Raw genomic sequence first — 17,519 nt, forward strand, 5'->3', positions numbered from 1 at the left:
CACCTGAAGGAATGAGGGGCCTCCACTGCTACCCAGAGAAAGGAAGGCTTATGGGGGATACATCAGCCTTCAAATAGTTGAAGGGCTGCTATGTAGAATAAAGAGTAGACTTAGTGTAGCTCAGAGGGAGCCATCAGGACTCAGGGACAGAAATGAGAGATATTTTGATTCAATATAAAAAAGTTTCTAAAAATAATATTATAACAACAGATGATGAAGGTAAGTGAGACAGAGTACTGACACAGCAGTATAAAGCGACTATACTCCAATTTAAAAAAACAAAGAATTCCTGTAGATCAAACACTTGGGAAGTGATGGAGTCAAAATTTGAACCCAGGTGTTCACATCTTTTTAAAAAATTTATTTATTTATTTATTTTTGGCTGCATTGGGTCTTTGTTGCTGTGTGCAGGTTTTCTCTAGTTGTGGCGAGCGGGGGCTACTCTTCATTGTGGTGTGCGGGCTTCTCATTGCGGTGACTTCTCTTGTTGTGGAGCATGGGCTCTAGGTGTGCGGGCTTCAGTAGTTGTGGCACGTGGGCTCAGTAGTTGTGACTTGCGGGCTCTAGAGCGTAGGCTCAGTAGTTGTGGCGCACGGGCTTAGTTGCTCCGCGGCATGTGGGATCTTCCCGGACCAGGGTTCAAACCCGTGTCCCCTGCATTGGCAGGCGGATTCTTAACCACTGTGCCACCAGGGAAGTCCCCAGGTGTTCCGATCTTAAATCCAAACTTTTCCCCTTCTACCCTCCACTTTGGAAGATATACAGGAGGCCCAGGGAGTATAGAGTGAAGGTAGAGGTAATCCGGTATGAGTTAGCTGCTCAGATGTTTGTCATTGACCACCATTTACCCCCTGGCTCCGGCCATGCCTTCACCCCAGGGCAGCCAAGACCCAGCAAAGACAAGAGGCCCTTGGAGCATGGGTGGAGGAGGGCAAGGCTACCCTGCCCTCAGGCTGTGGTTTGCTCTGCTTCGCTGCTTGGAGCAATCTCTTGCCCTGATTTCCAGTGTGGGCTGAGGATCGAGGTCAGTGAGAAGCCCAGCCCTAGGTTTGCCCGTGTGGGTGCTGCTGACAGGGGTCAGCTGCTCGTGTCTGGGACTGAGCACAGGTGTCAGCCCGCTGCCCAGGCACTGGCCCAGGAGTTGCGGCAAGTACCTCCACCTGCCCAGCGGGGCTTGCCTGAGAGGTTCTGAGCGTGGACGGGGAAGGCAACCGTTGGAGAATAGAGACAGAGCACCCTCAGGTGAGAGAGAGAGAAAGAAAGAGGAGAGAGCGTCTGAGAAGAGGAAGGGAGCTGGGAAATAAGAGCAGGGAGGGGCTTTACTGGCTCAACTTCTAGGGAGCACGCGAGGAAGAACTAACAGGCAGGCGGAGGAGGAGGAAGGATGGGCACGCGAGGGGCTTTGCTCCATTTACTGGGACTCCTTGACCTGCTGGCCTCCTGTGGGGTGGGGGTGACCCAGGTACTGCTCCCCAGGAAGACCTCAGGGCTCGAGGATGGTCAGGTGATGGTCCTCAGCCCTGCCCTCGCCATGGGGGATGGCGGAGGCTCCTGAGGCTTTGGGCGCTGCTTGGGTGTGACTGAGGCATCTGCCAGGGGAGAGAGCCGAGGAAGGCCCCTCCTCCCTAGCTGGCCTCCCCCTCTCCCCTCCTTTTCTCCGGGAGGGAGGGAGCGGGGTGGGGTGGGGACAGCAGGGCGCCCCTAGGCAGGTGGGCCGGAGCGTCGGGTCGGGTTTGCTGAGGGTTTTCCAGCTTTGCCCAGCTCAGGGCCCAGCCAGTTGGCAGGAAGCAGGACAGAGGTCACTTGAACTCAGACCACACGTCCCTGTTAAATACATCAGCTTTTAAATCAACCTTTGCTCAAAGTCCAGTGAGTTCCAAGACTAGAGCTCACCAGCAGAGAGAGAATTCCCTGGTGAACCCAGTGGCTCCTCTTCTTCCAGGACCCAGGTAAGAAATGAGTCGGCTTCCCCGTGACGGAGGGCACTGACCACCTGGGCCCGAACCCCCTTCTTTCTCCTTTTCCTTTTCTACGCAGTAGCTGGCTGTCCAGGGCAGAAGAGAGGCTGGTGGGGAAGGAGCCAGGTGGTGTTGGGGTTGAGGTGGAGGGATTCTCCACACTCTGAGGTTCTCTCTGCTTGAGACGCCCCGACCCTGGCAGGCTGGGGTCTGCTTCACAAAGGAATTGGTAAACTGATCCTGAGAAAAAGCTTTCCCAGGGTTGCATGGGGGTTGGATGTGCAGCCAAAGGGAGTGAGATAACAGACTTCACAGGTCGCGGGGAGATTCTCTCTCACAGGACCTTCCCACTGTACAAGGGCTTTGGGTAGTAAAGATTTTCTTCTGGAAGCAGCCCTTAAAGGATACAACCTAACAACTTTCTCACTGGATAATAAAAACATGCGTCTCTCCTCTTTTTTATCACATTATAGCGCTGAGAATTGTGGAGAAACCAGTGGATTTCTAGGCTGGCTGAATTTTAAAACATAGATCCCCAGGCTCTGCCTCTTGGAGTGTCTAGTTCTTTGGGTCTTGTGAGGTCTTGAAAAATCTTTTTTCTTTTTTTTCCCCCAACATCTCCCCCACTCCCTCCCCAGATGATTCTTATGGGCAGGTAGGTTTGGGAACCACTAGTAGCTTATTTCCTAAGCAGAAGTGGTCAAGGGATTTAAATGCGACTGTCATCTCAGGGCTTCCCAGCTAAGGAGACTCCTGACCTGGGCCGGCTCTGCAGGAACACGTTCCTCTTTAATTATAGTCCCTGCAATGCTGCACCCACGAGCTCTCAGTCCCCTTTCCAAAAGTCACAGGGGCTCTTTGTCTCAGGCCACGGTTGTCTAGTCACCTGGAGTCACATGTTCTTTCCTGCAGCAAATAACTCAGGGACTTTGAGTTTGTGTGTTATGACAAAGTGAATTGTTTTTATCTTTGACTCTTTTGTTTGTTCTTTGTATCGTAAACCATGAAGTGGCTAGTAATGATGTCCTATGTTCATAGACCACTGGCTAGACAGCCGTTTCTCATCCTGGGGAAAGAACATGGGACTGGAATACAAATAACTTGGGTTTTGATTCAGTTGTTTGTGACGGGCCATTAGACAAGTCGCTTCACCAACCAGAGCCTCAATTTTATTGTCTATCAAAGACTCTCATCTTTTCCCCAAGGCTGTATTGAAAATAAAATTATAAATATGTGTTCATGCATAACCACAAGTGTGCTTACATTTCTTTTCTTTAAAATTTATTTATTTAATTTATTTATTTTTGACTGTGTTGGGTCTTTTTGCCGCGCGCGGGCTTTCTCTAGTTGCGGCGACTGGGGGCTACTCTTCGTTGAGGTGCGTGGTAGCTTTTGTTGTGGAGCACGGGCTCTAGGTGCGCAGGCTTCAGTAGTTGTGGCAGGTGGGCTCAGTAATTGGGGCTTGTGGGCTCTAGAGTGCAGGCTCAGTAGTTGTGGCGCACGGGCTTAGTTGCTCCGCGGCATGTGGGATCTTCCCAGACCAGGGATCAAACCCGTGTTCCCTGAATTGGCAGGCGGATTCTTAACCACTGCACCACCAGGGAGACCCCTGTGCTTACATTTCAAATGTGTCTTTCCAAGGGCTCTGTGGAAGAGTGGGGCAGCCTTGCCATCAGCTGGGGGATCTTGTCTTTTAATCTCATCGAGCCTCTATTTACTCATTTACCAATAAAGAGTTGAGACTAGACGATCACGAATGTCCTTTTCAGCCCACCAAGTACAATAGATCCTGGAGCTTTGAAGGCTGCTCCTGCTTGTCATTCGGGTAGGATTTAAAATGTTACCTCCCCAGGAATGGCTTTTAAATTTAGCTTCCTCCCTCCACCTCACCACTGCATCTCATCATTTGTAGCCTTTATCATCAGAAGTCATCTTCTGCACTTTTTGTCACCTTTGGCAGACGTTAAACTTCAAGAGAGCAGGGGTCTTGTCCTTTGTGTTACCTGCTGTAATACCAGTTCTTAGAACAATACCTGGCGTAGAGTAGATGCTTAGCTATTATGATAAATGGAAGTTAGTGTAGCAGGGAGGGAGCTACAGGCATAGAGTCACTATGTTTGGATAAAATGCTCTTATCAAAGACGAGGCTGAAGAACTCTGATAGTCTCTCAGGCACCTAAGGTCCCGGATCTGATCAGGTGGGAATGGGTGTCTCCGGTCACACCTTGGTTAAATGATTTTCACATTTGTTGCATAGGAGTTCGATGAGAGTAGCAAGGTAGAGCTAGATGTATTTTCCTCGAGATCTCAGCAACTCCTTTCCTTGGCCTTTCATGATAATCTCTTTGCCTGGTGGGTATCATGGCTAAATGATTAAAAATCAGAAACCTGAATTCCAGAGCAGATGTATTCTTCCTCTCTTATTTCCTCATCGGTCAAATGGGTGTAATAGAACCTAGTTCTTAATGAGGATGAGATTGGAGAAGCTCATAGTGTCTTGTGCACCTTAAGTGCTACTATCCTGATGATCTTCAGACAGCTTTATGACAGGCATGACCCCAGGGAAGGAAGGAACCCAGGCAGTGGGAAGGAGTTTTGATAAATATGAAAGAGAGCCCCTCGTCAGCTCAATGGCCGCTGTGGTCTGAGATGGCCAAGCCTCACAGGACATAAACACCGAAGCTTCTCTGTAGTCTATAGAACTGAGTCTACAGTGCTTCCCAGTCTAACCTGACCTGCTTCTGACTTTCAACATATGCCTATTCTCTGGGCTTTGGGAACCAGTCACCATCCCTGAACATCCCTGTGCTACTCCTTTTGCCTGGGATGCCTTCCCCCTCCAAGTCTAACTACTTGGGTTCCCTAACACAGCCCTCAAGGTTGGGAGGCTGGGCGGAGGAACCCGAACTCAACTGGGTTTGAATCCAGGTTCTGTTGCTTATCCAAATAGCTATGGGAAACCAACTTATATTTTCAGGGACTTTTTTTTCTTGTAAAATGGACCATTAAGATTAAATGAGAACTCATAAAAGGTAACCTAGGCTGGCGCTTGGAGCCTAGCAGGAGCTCAATAAGTGTGTATGACAATAACAAACATCTTCTTTTCCGTATTCCAGCACCCGTGTTTGGTAGTTGTGTCCATAACTTTCTCCACTTCACTCTGGGCTCTGTGAGGGCAGAGCAGTGTCTAATCCGGGTTGAGCCTCGGTAGTAGGTACTCAATGTAAGTTGTTGATTATATAAATGGTACTTGAAATTTAGAGGCTGGAGTGATTCCTTCAGACTGTGGTGGTTGGGGAAGGATTTGTATTTCTACGACCTAAAATTTGAACTGAGCCTTGAATAGGTCTTGAATTCATTCACTTGGAAAAAATGTGACCTACTATAAATAAATAATCGGAGGGTGGGGGCAAGTATTTCAGGCAGAGCATGTGGTGTGAGCGAAGGGCAGGCTGGGTGTGGGTGACCGCACGTGGGCCAGTTTGGTGTCGCTGGGGAGCAGAGGGGGATGGAGTCGGGCTGGATTATGTTGAACCTCAAAGCCTGAGAAAGGAGTCTGGACTTTTGCTTCTTAAATGTTTTTTTTTTTTTTTTGCGGTACGCGGGCCTCTTACTGTTGTGGCCTCTCCCGTTGCGGAGCACAGGCTCCGGACGCGCAGGCTCAGCGGCCACGGCTCACGGGCCCAGCCGCTCCGCGGCATGTGGGATCTTCCCGGACCGGGACATGAACCCGTGTCCCCTGCATCGGCAGGCGGACTCTCAACCACGGCGCCACTAGGGAAGCCCTTAAATGTTGTTTTTAGAGACTAACATGGTGAGAGTAAGATCAGGAAATTTGTCTTGGGGCAGTGGCTGGGAGAACCTAGAGGCTGGATACATAGGAAAAGAGCGAGGGTGCAGAAATGCAAGTTCAAAGGGTCTTGTAAAACAAGACGCCAGTTTTGGGAGATACTCTTGTTCCAGCCAACCCTCGGCTATTTTCAGGTACCAGTTCTATCAGCAGCACAAGGATATCCTTTCTCCGAGGGCACCTCTGTGTCCACACGATATCGACTTTATCTCTTTCCCAACTTGCAGAACTCTTAGATAAGCAAGTAGAGTGGGGAAGGTCTTGAACTCCAACCGAGAGTCCTACCATGTAGGACAAGGTATCATTCATGATGCGTGGGTAGGGGGAAGCGACATTTAGTACCAGCAGGCCAAATGAACTTCAAGATAAGCAGATTCCATTCCTTATCATAGATGAGAAATAAGAATTACTCACTGGTCCTATGATCACCCTTCTCCATTGGAACACATTTCATTAATTTCCCACACTTGGAATCTATGGCTACCTAAGACCAAACAGTAACCATCACAGTGGGAAAGTATAATTAGCATAAACATATTTTGGAGCCCTACTTATTTTTCTATTTTTGACACTAATCATTTAAAATTAATAAACTTGAGTGTTTGAATTTCCACACCTCTTGCTTTTTTTCTTTTTAAAAAATATTTATTTATTTATTTTTTGGCTGCATCAGGTCTTAGTTGCAGCATGCGGGATCTTTGTTTGCAGCGTGTGGGCTCTTCGCTTCGTTGTGGTACAGGCGTGAGCTTCTCTCTAGTAGTGGCACGTGGGCTTAGTTGCCCTGTAGTACGTGGGATCTTAGTTCCCGGACCAGGGATCGAACCGGGGTCCCCTGCATTGCAAGAAGGATTCTTAACCACTGGACCACCAGGGAAGTCCCCCATACCTCTTGCTTTTCAAAGGAGGAATCCAGGTGGCTTAAATATAATCTGCAGCAAAGATATTAGATCTGCTCTAGGTAAAATATTTTTGAAGAAGGATGAAATTGAATTGCATTTATCTTCTCCTAACTCAAGACATCTGTCAACACCAGCTGAGCTATACTAGGATTTCTTTTATGCTGTTGGAAGAAACAGTATGTCCTGAGGCTCTGAGGCAGGCTTTGATAGAAGGCAGATATTCCTGACCCAGGGCTCGAACCCCTTGATCAGGGCTGGAACCCCTTGATCAGGGCTGATGGTTGTAGGGAATTCACCATCTACAGTTGCTGACTTAACATCACCAGTCTCCACCAGTTGTATTTTTCCAACAAAAGTCTAGTGATTTCTTTGTCTTACTTATGACATGGATGCATGTAAATGCTGAAGAGGCAGCATTTCTCACAAGGGCACGATGTGCAGACATGCCTGGTCAAGCTTCCTCCTTGCTGAAGTTCAAAGTGTTTTATAAACCAGCAGGGAGTTTAGTGCAAAGTGAGTCACATTCAAGTTGAATGTTACCCGAGAGTTCCTGCCCTCTCTTCCCCTCTCTTCATGCCTCAATGAAACAGAAATAATTTACTCTATGGTTACATCCTAGGTTATACAAATATCCTTCCCCAGTTGCAGTAACTAGGATTAAACATTATTCCCCGCTGTCTTGCTAAGTCTTCACTGTTTAGTTTTTCATGGCTCAGGTGTGGGTTACATAAGTGCCTTGTGAGGAGAGGCTATGTTTTCTTTGTGGTCTGATAATGACTGCACCATTGATTCCTAACTATTAGATAAGATGGTGGTGGGTCCAGAGTACTCGTGACTAACAGTTGTAGGGTTACTGTATTTATAGAATGATCCGCTACATCCTGGATTTTGGGAGACAAAGAAGACAATATTGGGGCATTTTCTTTCTTGACGGTAGTCATTGCACCTGACTGTCACTGATGACAGTGCCCTTCTGATTTTCCCTCTCTAAGAAGAATGCTGTTTATCCCACATCCTTTCTCTAATCTTTTGGAATTCCAGTGATGTTGTCTGGTGAATGAACCTGTTCACTCATCACTCCCTGGTGACCATGATCCACCCATACATCCGTATATCAGGTGATGCTTCCCTCACTCCATCTTCTCCACGTTTTTCTGTCCCTTGGGTCCCTTGGCTGGTGTGTCTTGTACTCACATCTATTAGAGCTCATCTGCTCCAGGTGTTGGGACTCTCTGGTCAGCTTAGTTCTGTAAAAGCTCCCTGGAATCTTATACCTCCTCGATATATGGCATTTGGTTCTATTTTTGTAATTCCCTAGCTTTCAGACTTACATGATACTTCTGGGTTTAGGGAAATCTGAGTTTGTTATTTGAGCTTGATTTCATGGAGAACAAAATCTCAGCCCTGACTTTTCAGCAGCTAAAACTAACGTTGCAGAGGTGGTCCAGAGTGAGGAGATAGAGAATCCCTGACCTGACAATCAAGATTCCTGCCCATCCTTAGTGCATCACTCAATCTCTTGACTGCTTCAAAAGGAAAATCAGGAAGATTGCTCAAACGTCCTCACAGGAAATGGGATTCCCATTGACTCAGGACTCTCACCAGAGAGCAGGGAAGGTGGGGCACCTGGAGTGGGCTTCTCTGCTCCAGAAGCTATGCTTAGATTGCTTTACATGATCCATCTTCAGTAATCTTTGCTGCGTCCATGTGCACTTCCTGTTTTAGGAGTATTTCTATCTCCAGCTCAGAATTAAGGAAGTCACGCATGTTCTCACAGCTGGCAAGTGGTGACACCGGAATCCAAAAGTGGGTTTGGCTTTAAAACTCTTGTTCTTTCTAATGTATTTACCCAAACTAGAATGCTGAGGGAAGATGGAAATGAAAATACAAACTCCCTTCACATCAGCTGCATACCTATATGGCCACTTTAGACTTTTTGTTAACTGGAAACTACTCTGTTCTAGACATCATCTTAGAAGACTTTTCCTGTGTCAACCCCTTAATTTGCAAAACTGCTCCCTCAGCCCCTTCTTCTTCCCTCTCCCCATTCATCCTGCCCAGCCAGTCCCTGCAGCACTTCATCTTTCCCAGGGGACACTTGTGGCTTCTCTTCCTCGAAATTCACACTGGCCCCACTGTCTCACATTCTAATGAGTTCTGGGCTCACTGTGAACATAGAAACCCTCACCTCCTAGCCTTCTGTTTGTACACATGTCACGCTCCAACTTGGGGTAAAAGTTACCACCTTCTCCTTCTATTCTTGTTAAATATTATAGTGAGAAAAAGCCATGAGAAACCATGCTGATTGTTCTGCTATAAATTCGTGAGATCTGTTTATCTCTCTAATGAAGAAATATATTTAGCCTACATTGTTTCTTAGAAATTTTTACTCAACGTGTTGACTCATCACAGTGAAACAATGCTTCGGCTTTGGGTAGCCTTTTTGCCAGGGTTATAACCTGCCCGTCCAGGGATTCAAGTCTGTTACTTTATGTGAAGTTTCTTAAAACTTTGAAATAGCTGCCAGATTTAAAAAATGGGGACATTTTGCCTGAATCTAGACTTCCGGGTTCTCTTGAGAGATTGGAAGGTCTGGCACACCGCGCTCTTATTTCCTCATAGCAGCTGTCTTTTGGTGGTAAGTACAGCTAACCCACCATCCTCTCCTGGCCACCTTCATGGATTTATCAGTTTGAGCTCAGTGGAGATTTTGGTCCACATTCTTGAAGTTCCTGATTTTTCTTGGTACATTGACCTTGTCTTCCTCTTTATCTCATTTTTTTCCACTTCTCTCCTGCCTCGGTAGAGGTGTTCCATCTCATCAAGGCCAAACCCGTTTGCTGTGCTCTCTATACCATCCCTTGATATACAAACATTAAAAATAAAACCGTCCACCAACCCTGCTTTCCCCTTAAGCTGCTATCCCAACTCTCTCATTTATCTGTTTCAAGATGTAACTTTATTCATGGCCTCTGTTATTTACTAGTATTCACTTGCTTCTTAGTCCCTTATCTGTCCTGAACTTGCATTTCCTAAACTTAAGGGCATTTTCTGTTTTCATTCTCTTTACCTCTTAGCATCATTTTGCATTGTTAACTATCCTGTCTTGAAATTCTTCTTTTAGCTTGGACTGTAAAATCTTGGCCTTCTGATCATTCCTTCTCAGCTTCGTCTTCTTGTCGCCTAGATGTCAGTATCGTGCAAGGCTTTATCCTCGGCTCTCTTCCTTTCATGTTCTCACTCCCTTGTGTCACCGAGCACTGCCATGAGGACTCTAGTCCATCATCTCCTGAGCTCCAGGCCCACACTTCTGTCTACCTGCAGGATGTTCTGCCAAGTCCTGTGATGTAAAACTAACTCAAACTGACTTTGCCATCTCATTCCTCATAACTACACCATCTTTTTTTTTTCTTTTTTTTTTTTTTGCGGTATGCGGGCCTCTCACTGTTGTGGCCTCTCCTGTTGCGGAGCACAGGCTCCGGACGCACAGGCTCAGCGGCCATGGCTCACGGGCCTAGCCGCTCCGCGGCATGTGGGATCTTCCCGGACTGGGGCACGAACCCATGTCCCCTGCATCGGCAGGCGGACTCTCAACCACTGCACCACCAGGGAAGCCCACCATCATTTTTTTTAATTTAATTTTTAATATTTTAAATTTATTTTAATGTTTATTTATTTATTCATTCATTCATTCATTTTAGCTGCACCGGGTCGTTGTTGTGGCCTGCGGGATCTTTTAGTTGCAGCATGTGGATTTCTTAGTTGTGGCATGCATGTGAGATCTAGTTCCCTGACCAGGGATCGAACCCAGGCCCCCTGCATTGGGAGCATGGAGTCTTACCCACTGGTCCACCAGGGAAGTCCCAGCACCATCTTTTATCTTTTTATTTTTATTTATTTATTTATGGCTGCGTTGGGTCTTCGTTGTTGCGCGTGGGCTTTCTCTAGTTGCATCGAGCAGGGGCTACTCTTCGTTGTGGTGCACGGGCTTCTCATTGCGGTGGCTTCTCTTGTAGTGGAGCATGGGCTCTAGGCGCGCAGCCTTCAGTAGTTATGGCACATGGGCTCAGCAGTTGTGTCTCGCGGGCTCTAGAGCACAGGCCCAATAGTTGTGGCTCATGGGCTTAGCCGCTTCGCGGCATGTGGGATCTTCCAGGACCAGGGATTGAACCCGTGTGCCCTGCGTTGGCAGGTGGATTCTTAACTACTGCGCCACCAGGGAAGTCTCCAGCATCATCTTTTTTTTTTTTTTTTTTTTTTTGGGGGTATGCGGGCCTCTCACTGCCGTGGCCTCTCCCGTTGCGGAGCACAGGCTCCGGACGCACAGGCTCAGTGGCCATGGCTCACAGGCCCAGTCGCTTCGCGGCATGTGGGATCTTCCCGGACCGGGGCACGAACCCGCATCCCCTGCATCGGCAGGCGGACTCTCAACCACTGCGCCACCAGGGAAGTCTCCAGCATCATCTTTTAATGGTACAATTTTTATGCCAGTCACCAAGGCATGAACTTGTGGGGTGTTGTGTTTTGGGTTTTTTTTTTACCTCTTCCTTTCTAACACCCAGCCCAAGTGGGCAGCATTACTTGGAAGATGTATTAAGTCTTGAGCTGCTGTAACAGAATACCACATGACAGAATAACAGAAGCCCATGTGGCTTAAACAGAAATTTATTTCTTCACAGTTCTAGAGGCTAGAAGTCCAAGATCAAGGTGCCAGCATTGTTGGTTTCTCCTGAGGCCTCTCTCCTTGGTTTGCAGATGGTGGCCTTCTTACTGTGTCTTCACATGGCCTCTTCTCTGTGTACATGCACTTCTGTGTCTTCTTATAAAGATGCCAGGCCCCACCTTTGTGACCTTATTTAGCCTTAATTATCTCTTTATAAGGCTCTATCTCCAAACAGTCGTAAGGCTTCAACATAGAAATTTTGGGAGTGACAAAACTGATTCCATACAGAAGGGGAGTCTAGGAAAGGTATCAAGGGTGGTTAGTAGAAAAAACTGAGCAAGGGTAATAAATCCAGGGAAAGTATACCACTTATGGGGAAACAGACAGAATGAAAAGATGGCCACAGAATTAGGGTATCCTGGCAACTCAGAGCTCAGAGGAGCCAAAAGCACAGCTACGTTCACACGGAGTGGGGGCCTTAGAAGACTGAATTGTGCATGTACCACTCTGTGCAACGAGGCCTCTTGAACCCACAGCAAAACTGTGCGTGAGTGAGGTAAGCAGTAATTAGGGAGAGGAATAGGGACCTCTTGTATTTCCTGGACACTAGCCATGGTCAGTGTAAATAAATATTTTGGACATCTGTGTTGTACCTGTCCTGTCTGAGGCCATCTCTGCATGGAGAAATCTGAGAGGACAGGATTGAAGAGTTAATACCACATGTCACTCAGTCCTCTCTGTAGTTCCTCCACCTCTGTCACCTCCATTCTATTCTCACAGCTGCCGGCTGGGCAGGACTTCGTTGCATGTGAGTAGGACCATTACAAGAGCCTCTTTCTTGACTTACCTCCAGTATGTCTTTGCTTCAGGCCATCCCTCTTGGAGCCCAACTCTGATCCTGTCCTTCCTCTGCTTATAACCTTTGCGTGGTCCCTGACCACCAAACTAAGGCCAGATCCCTTGGGCTGGTATTCGAGGCCTTTACAGTCTAACTTGTCATCCATGACAAAAGGACATCTTGGCTGTCCCCCTGTTGGCTCTCCTTCAGTCACGTTGAGTTTTAGCTCTTCTTTGACCATACCCAAGAACTTTCCCACTTCCATGGCTGAGGTCCACACTATTCTTTGTGGCTAGAATGTTCTCTTCCTACTTCTGTACCTGTTGAAATCCTACCTATCTGTTGTCAATGTCTAAATCAAATCCTACCTAATTAGTGAAGCTTTCCTTAATTTGTCCCATGTTGTAGGTCTCATGGCATTTATACTCTGCTCATAGTGGTAGCTCTTTTTGTACTAAAACGTTTCCTTCACCCCCATTTAACTATAAAGTCCTTGAGGATGGAGCTGTTGTTTCACTTTATTCCATCAACCACTTAACAGTGTTTTGCGTATAAGTGTGAGGCAAATATTTGTGGCATGGACAAATGAAATCACATTTGGGGTAATGTGTCTTCTTGATGTTCAGTAGAATTTTGAGGGGCCTGTGTGCATGATCCCAAACAATCTGCACCCACTTCCATATGCTAATTGGAGAATCTAATTGATTGGCCTCAGACAGGAATGGATGTGATGGAGGAGGAGAAATGGCCTCAGCTCTTTGGGTGGTTAGGTTTGCTGGCCAGGGGAGGGCCCCCTCAGACTTAATTCCTTGGACAAAGAGACCATGGGAGCTGTTAAAGGTTGTTTTCAGCTGCTGGATTCTGTTTCCTGGCTCAGAGCTAGAACGTGGGGAGGGAGGCAGGGTCACAGCCTTTAGGTTGCCACAAACTTCCATGCTGTTGGCCGGGCAGGACTGTGAGCAGGGCTGGATCCTGAGGGCCTCTCCTAACCAGGCTGCCACCTTGGTTTCTCAAGTTGAGTAAAGGTGAGCTCAAGGTAGCTGTTAATATTTCACCCAACCTTGACATTCTTCTCTGACCCATGAGGGTGTTATCCCAAGACTGAGGGGAGAGAAGGGAAGCTGGGAGCAGCAAAGGGTGGTTTTGATCACTAGTTTCTTAAACTCGTAGGGATTCTAAAAATGCTTATGTTCAGGTTTCAAGCCTGGATTGAGTCAGTAGATCTGAGGTGGGGTTTAAGCATCTGCTTTTATAAATCTCTGCAGGTGATTCTGTGGGCCTGCTGGGATTGAGATTAAATTTATAAGGTGATTGTGAGGATTAAATGAGATAATGTGGCATGCCTGACATATGGTGAGGTTTTAAACGGTAACGTGATTTATTATTACTGGCATCACCTGATGGTCTATAGATTTACACTGTCAACTAAGTAGATCTGTTCCCTCAGATGAAACCAGCTGCTGACTTTGGGTAGACAGCTCCCAGGGCTGAGGAGACGAATAAATATCCTCTAATTCTTTCTGACTTCGCTTTTCCAGGAGTTGTCTTTTCCTTCCTCAGAAGAATTTGCTCTTCCCTGGCTTGTGTGTTAGCTGATCTATAGCAATTTCAGGATTCTTTTACAAAATAATACCTGGAAGCTTACAGGAGTTAGACAAATAACTCTGCTTTAGAGCAGGAAATAATTCGGAGAACCCTGTGCTCCATTTTGTATTGGGAGATGCTTTGTGTTCTTGTCAGGTTCCCACTGACCTTGAGACTCTCAAATATTTCTCAGGAGATCATGGATTTTTGATGAGCTAAGTGGCTTTAAGATCCCTTCACTCCTAGCCCTCCCCTGCACTGGAGGGGTACGGGGTGGGGGCTTAAAAGCATTCACGCCCATGGTATTTTTTAATGGGACCTTTCCATTTACAGCACCTATCGTGGAACAGGGGACTCTCTGACGTGCCGGGTGACAAGGCAGGCAAGCTTCACTACAAGTCCCACTGATGTGGGAATCAACTGAAATGGAGTCTCACTCTTTCTCCAACTAGCCCTGCTGAGGAAGGTCCTGTAGGTTCCAGCCCCAAACACACAAACTGAAGGGAAAATGAAGCTTCCTCTTAGCCTGGGCCAATTAAGCTGAACCCTTCTGGCTGTTTGAGTCTCACTTTTGTGGTTGTGTTCCTCTCAGGAACAGCTCCTCCCCGGACTCCTGGCTCTGTGCAGCGCCGCTGGGGAGGGTGGGTGTTGACTCGGATCGTGTATGGGTCCATGTCGATGGCTGCCTGGAGCCGGGAGACCTTGGCTACCTTGGCCTTGGGAGAGTCCCCTGGGTCCCACCAGCTATTTTTCTCCTGTGGAAAATAGCCCCGTGGCTTCAGTTCTCTCTTTGGTCACATTCACAGATCTTACCTACCCTCCTCTGTTGTCATTAGCTAGAGTTCCTAACTTCTAAAATGTACCTACTTTTTCTTCTCGACCTTGGATATATTATTGCCTTTCCTGGTAGCAATAATCGAACCCTTTTAGAAGAAAGTGGGGTCTAAAGGTATGATTAATAATAAAGTTTGATTAAAAAAATCTCTTTGGCTCTCACCACTGAGTCTTTCCTGCCCACCAGCACTTTGTTCTCCTTCCTACAGACAAGCAACTTTGTTGCCAAAAATTGACTTTTTCCCCCAGAGCTCAGAAATGGTTAGAGCTTTCTTCCATTTCCAGTATTTTATTTTGGCTGTTTGAACTGTGGAGTAAGGCCTGCTGAGGGTTTGATGGACTCCAGCCTGAATCAGATGATCGCTGATATGATATTACGGAAATCCATAGGCCTTCACTAATTGCATATCTCTCCACCATAGGGTTCTGATCTCTGGATTCTCAAGAAGCAGAAGATGGGGGTGGGGGCTGAAGAAATAGCAAACAGTATCCTTTTTTTTTTTTTTTAACTATTACCTTACTTATTTTTAATTTTTAAAAATTGAGGTATATTTGATTTATACTATTATATTAGTTTCAGGTATACAACAGTGATTCAAGATTTTTATAGACTGTACTCCATTTAAAGTTATTATAAAATAATGGCTATATTCCCTGTGCTGTACAATATATCCTTGTAGGTTATTTATTTTATACATAGTAGTTTGTACCTCTTAATCCCCTACCCCTATCTTGCCCCTCCCTCCTTCCCTCTCACCACTGGTAACTACTAGTTTGTATCTGTGAGTCTGTTTTTTTATTTTTTTTGAGTCTGTTTTAAACAAACAATTCATTTGTTTGTTTTACTTTTTAGATTCCACATATAAGTGATAATATACAGTATTTGTCTTTCTCTGTCTGACTTATTTCACTAAGCACAGTACCCTCCAAGTCCATCCATGTTGTTGCAAATGGCTAAATTTCATTCTTTTTTATGGCTGAGTAGTGTTCCATTGTGTGTGTGTGTGTGTGTGTGTGTGTGTGTGTGTGTGTGTGTGTATCACGTCTTCTTTATCCATTCATCTGTTGATGGACACTTGTGTTGCTTCCATATCTTGGCTATTGTAAATAATGCTGCTATGAACATTGGGGTGTGTATCTTTTCAAATTAGTGTTTTCATTTTCTTTGGATATATACCTAGGAGTGGAATTGCTGGATCATATGGTAGTTCTATTTTTAATTTTTTGAGGAACCTCCATACTGTTTTCCTTAGCGGCTGCACCCACTTACATTCCCGCTAACAAGTGTACGAGGGTTCCCTTTTCTTCACATCCTCATCAACATTTGTTAATTGTGGTCTTTTGATGATAGCCATTCTGACAGGTGTGAGGTGAATGATATCTCACTGTGGTTTTGATTTGCAAGAAAAGGAGGAAGAAACAGGAAACAGTATCCTTAAATACAGAGATCCTTCCTAGTTAGGCCCTGTGTTCCAGAGTTCCAGGCATCCTTATCATGGAGCAGTGACAGAGTCTTGCTAAAGTGACTGATGCCAGCCCTGATTTAGGGGCCAGTGTAAACCAGGCTGTGGACTAGACAAACCCTGGACTGGAGCTGGACTAGAGCCCAGCCCTCGTGATTCCTAGTTGAACTGTCTCTCTACAAGATGGCACAGGAAACAAACAGTTTCAGGGCCCTATGTAAGGCCAAGCTTTGGGGGTTTTGATCAGCTTTCTCTATCAGTACAGTTGAAGGTGTTAAATATTTCATCAGTTTGGTGTGGGGGGGCAGCATTAATCCTTTAGTGGCTGAATTGTGGCAAGAGCAAACAGGATGGAAGGATGTAATCTGGGCCTGGGGACAGCAGCTGTTTCCCACCCAGAGTGGTAGCATTTCTATCGTATTTTTATCGGTGTGAACTGGCTCTAATTCTCTGTGCTTCAACCATAGATGTGAAAAGAAACTCTGACCTCGAACACCTGAGGCTTCAAAGACATAAGTGCAGATCTGAGTGATTACTGTCTGGCTGTTTGAAACTTTAAAGAAGAAAGAAACACACAAACAACTTGAGATTTTGCCCAGAAACAGGGATTTGTGTTTCCTTGTATATCAGACTTTCAGGTCTCTATTGAGATACAGGAAAACTTTGTCTCTTCTCTCCCCAAACACCGGACCGCCCTACGAGCAAGGAGGATTCATCTTCCATCCTTGAGAAAAAGAGTAAGATCCTGTGGTTGCCATTGCAGAGTGTGAGAGGGCTGAATTGTAGGGGTGGGTACCTTAGAAACGAGCATTCATATGCTGATCAGAAACATACTCATCTCTTGATGAAAACATAGCATCTAATGGCACTTATTTTGAATTTTTTTTTTTTTTTTTTTGCGGTACGCGGGCCTCTCACTGTTGTGGCCTCTCCCGTTGTGGAGCACAGGCTCCGGACGCGCAGGCTCAGTGGCCATGGCTCACGGGCCCAGCCGCTCCGCGGCATGTGGGATCTTCCCGGACCGGGGCACGAACCCGCATCCCCTGCATCGGCAGGCGGACTCTCAACCACTGCACCACCAGGGAAGCCCAGTTTTGAATAGTTTTAAGGACATGTTTCAAATTTTGTAGGATTTGGATGAGGTTTCTCTATAATTATTGATACTTCCAAATTTCAGAGGGCTTTTATTTTTTTTCCCTTCAAGGCTTTTCAGGCCTATGAAATTGAGAGCTGATAGGGATCTAGGGGTAAGTTTGGACATAGATGTGGATTCCAGTTGGAAAATGGAATGCTTGCAGGCTGGATGATCAGTAGAAAGAAAAGTCATGGGTCAGAGTCAGAGGGGCCACACACAGGTTCCTGCCTGTGAGGAAGCCCCACTCTGGCGCTGCCCTCTCCTCCCCTAACTCCCTACTTTCCCCCTTTCCTCC

At 46.4% G+C, this 17,519-nt stretch overlaps 2 protein-coding genes across 2 annotated transcripts in view; one reads left to right on the forward strand and one right to left on the reverse strand.

Annotated features, from left to right (window-relative positions):
- Positions 1-14,466, reverse strand: part of CD160 (CD160 molecule) — a gene marked incomplete at both ends in the record, with an annotated part of 46,787 nt that extends 32,321 nt beyond the window's left edge. Inside the window, 1 exon segment of the mRNA XM_082858778.1 lies at positions 14,362-14,466. Within this exon segment, the coding sequence (XP_082714904.1) occupies positions 14,362-14,466 (105 nt within the window).
- The window catches only part of PDZK1 (PDZ domain containing 1), a 33,626-nt gene continuing 17,984 nt past the window's right edge, over positions 1,878-17,519 (forward strand). The window contains exon 1 of the mRNA XM_082833834.1: positions 1,878-1,949. The gene's annotated coding sequence lies outside the window, so the exon portion shown is untranslated. The remainder of the gene's footprint in view (positions 1,950-17,519) is intronic.

Source organism: Leucopleurus acutus, assembly GCF_964270905.1.
Source record: "Leucopleurus acutus genome assembly, chromosome: 2".
NCBI classification, from domain to species: Eukaryota; Metazoa; Chordata; class Mammalia; order Artiodactyla; family Delphinidae; genus Leucopleurus; species Leucopleurus acutus.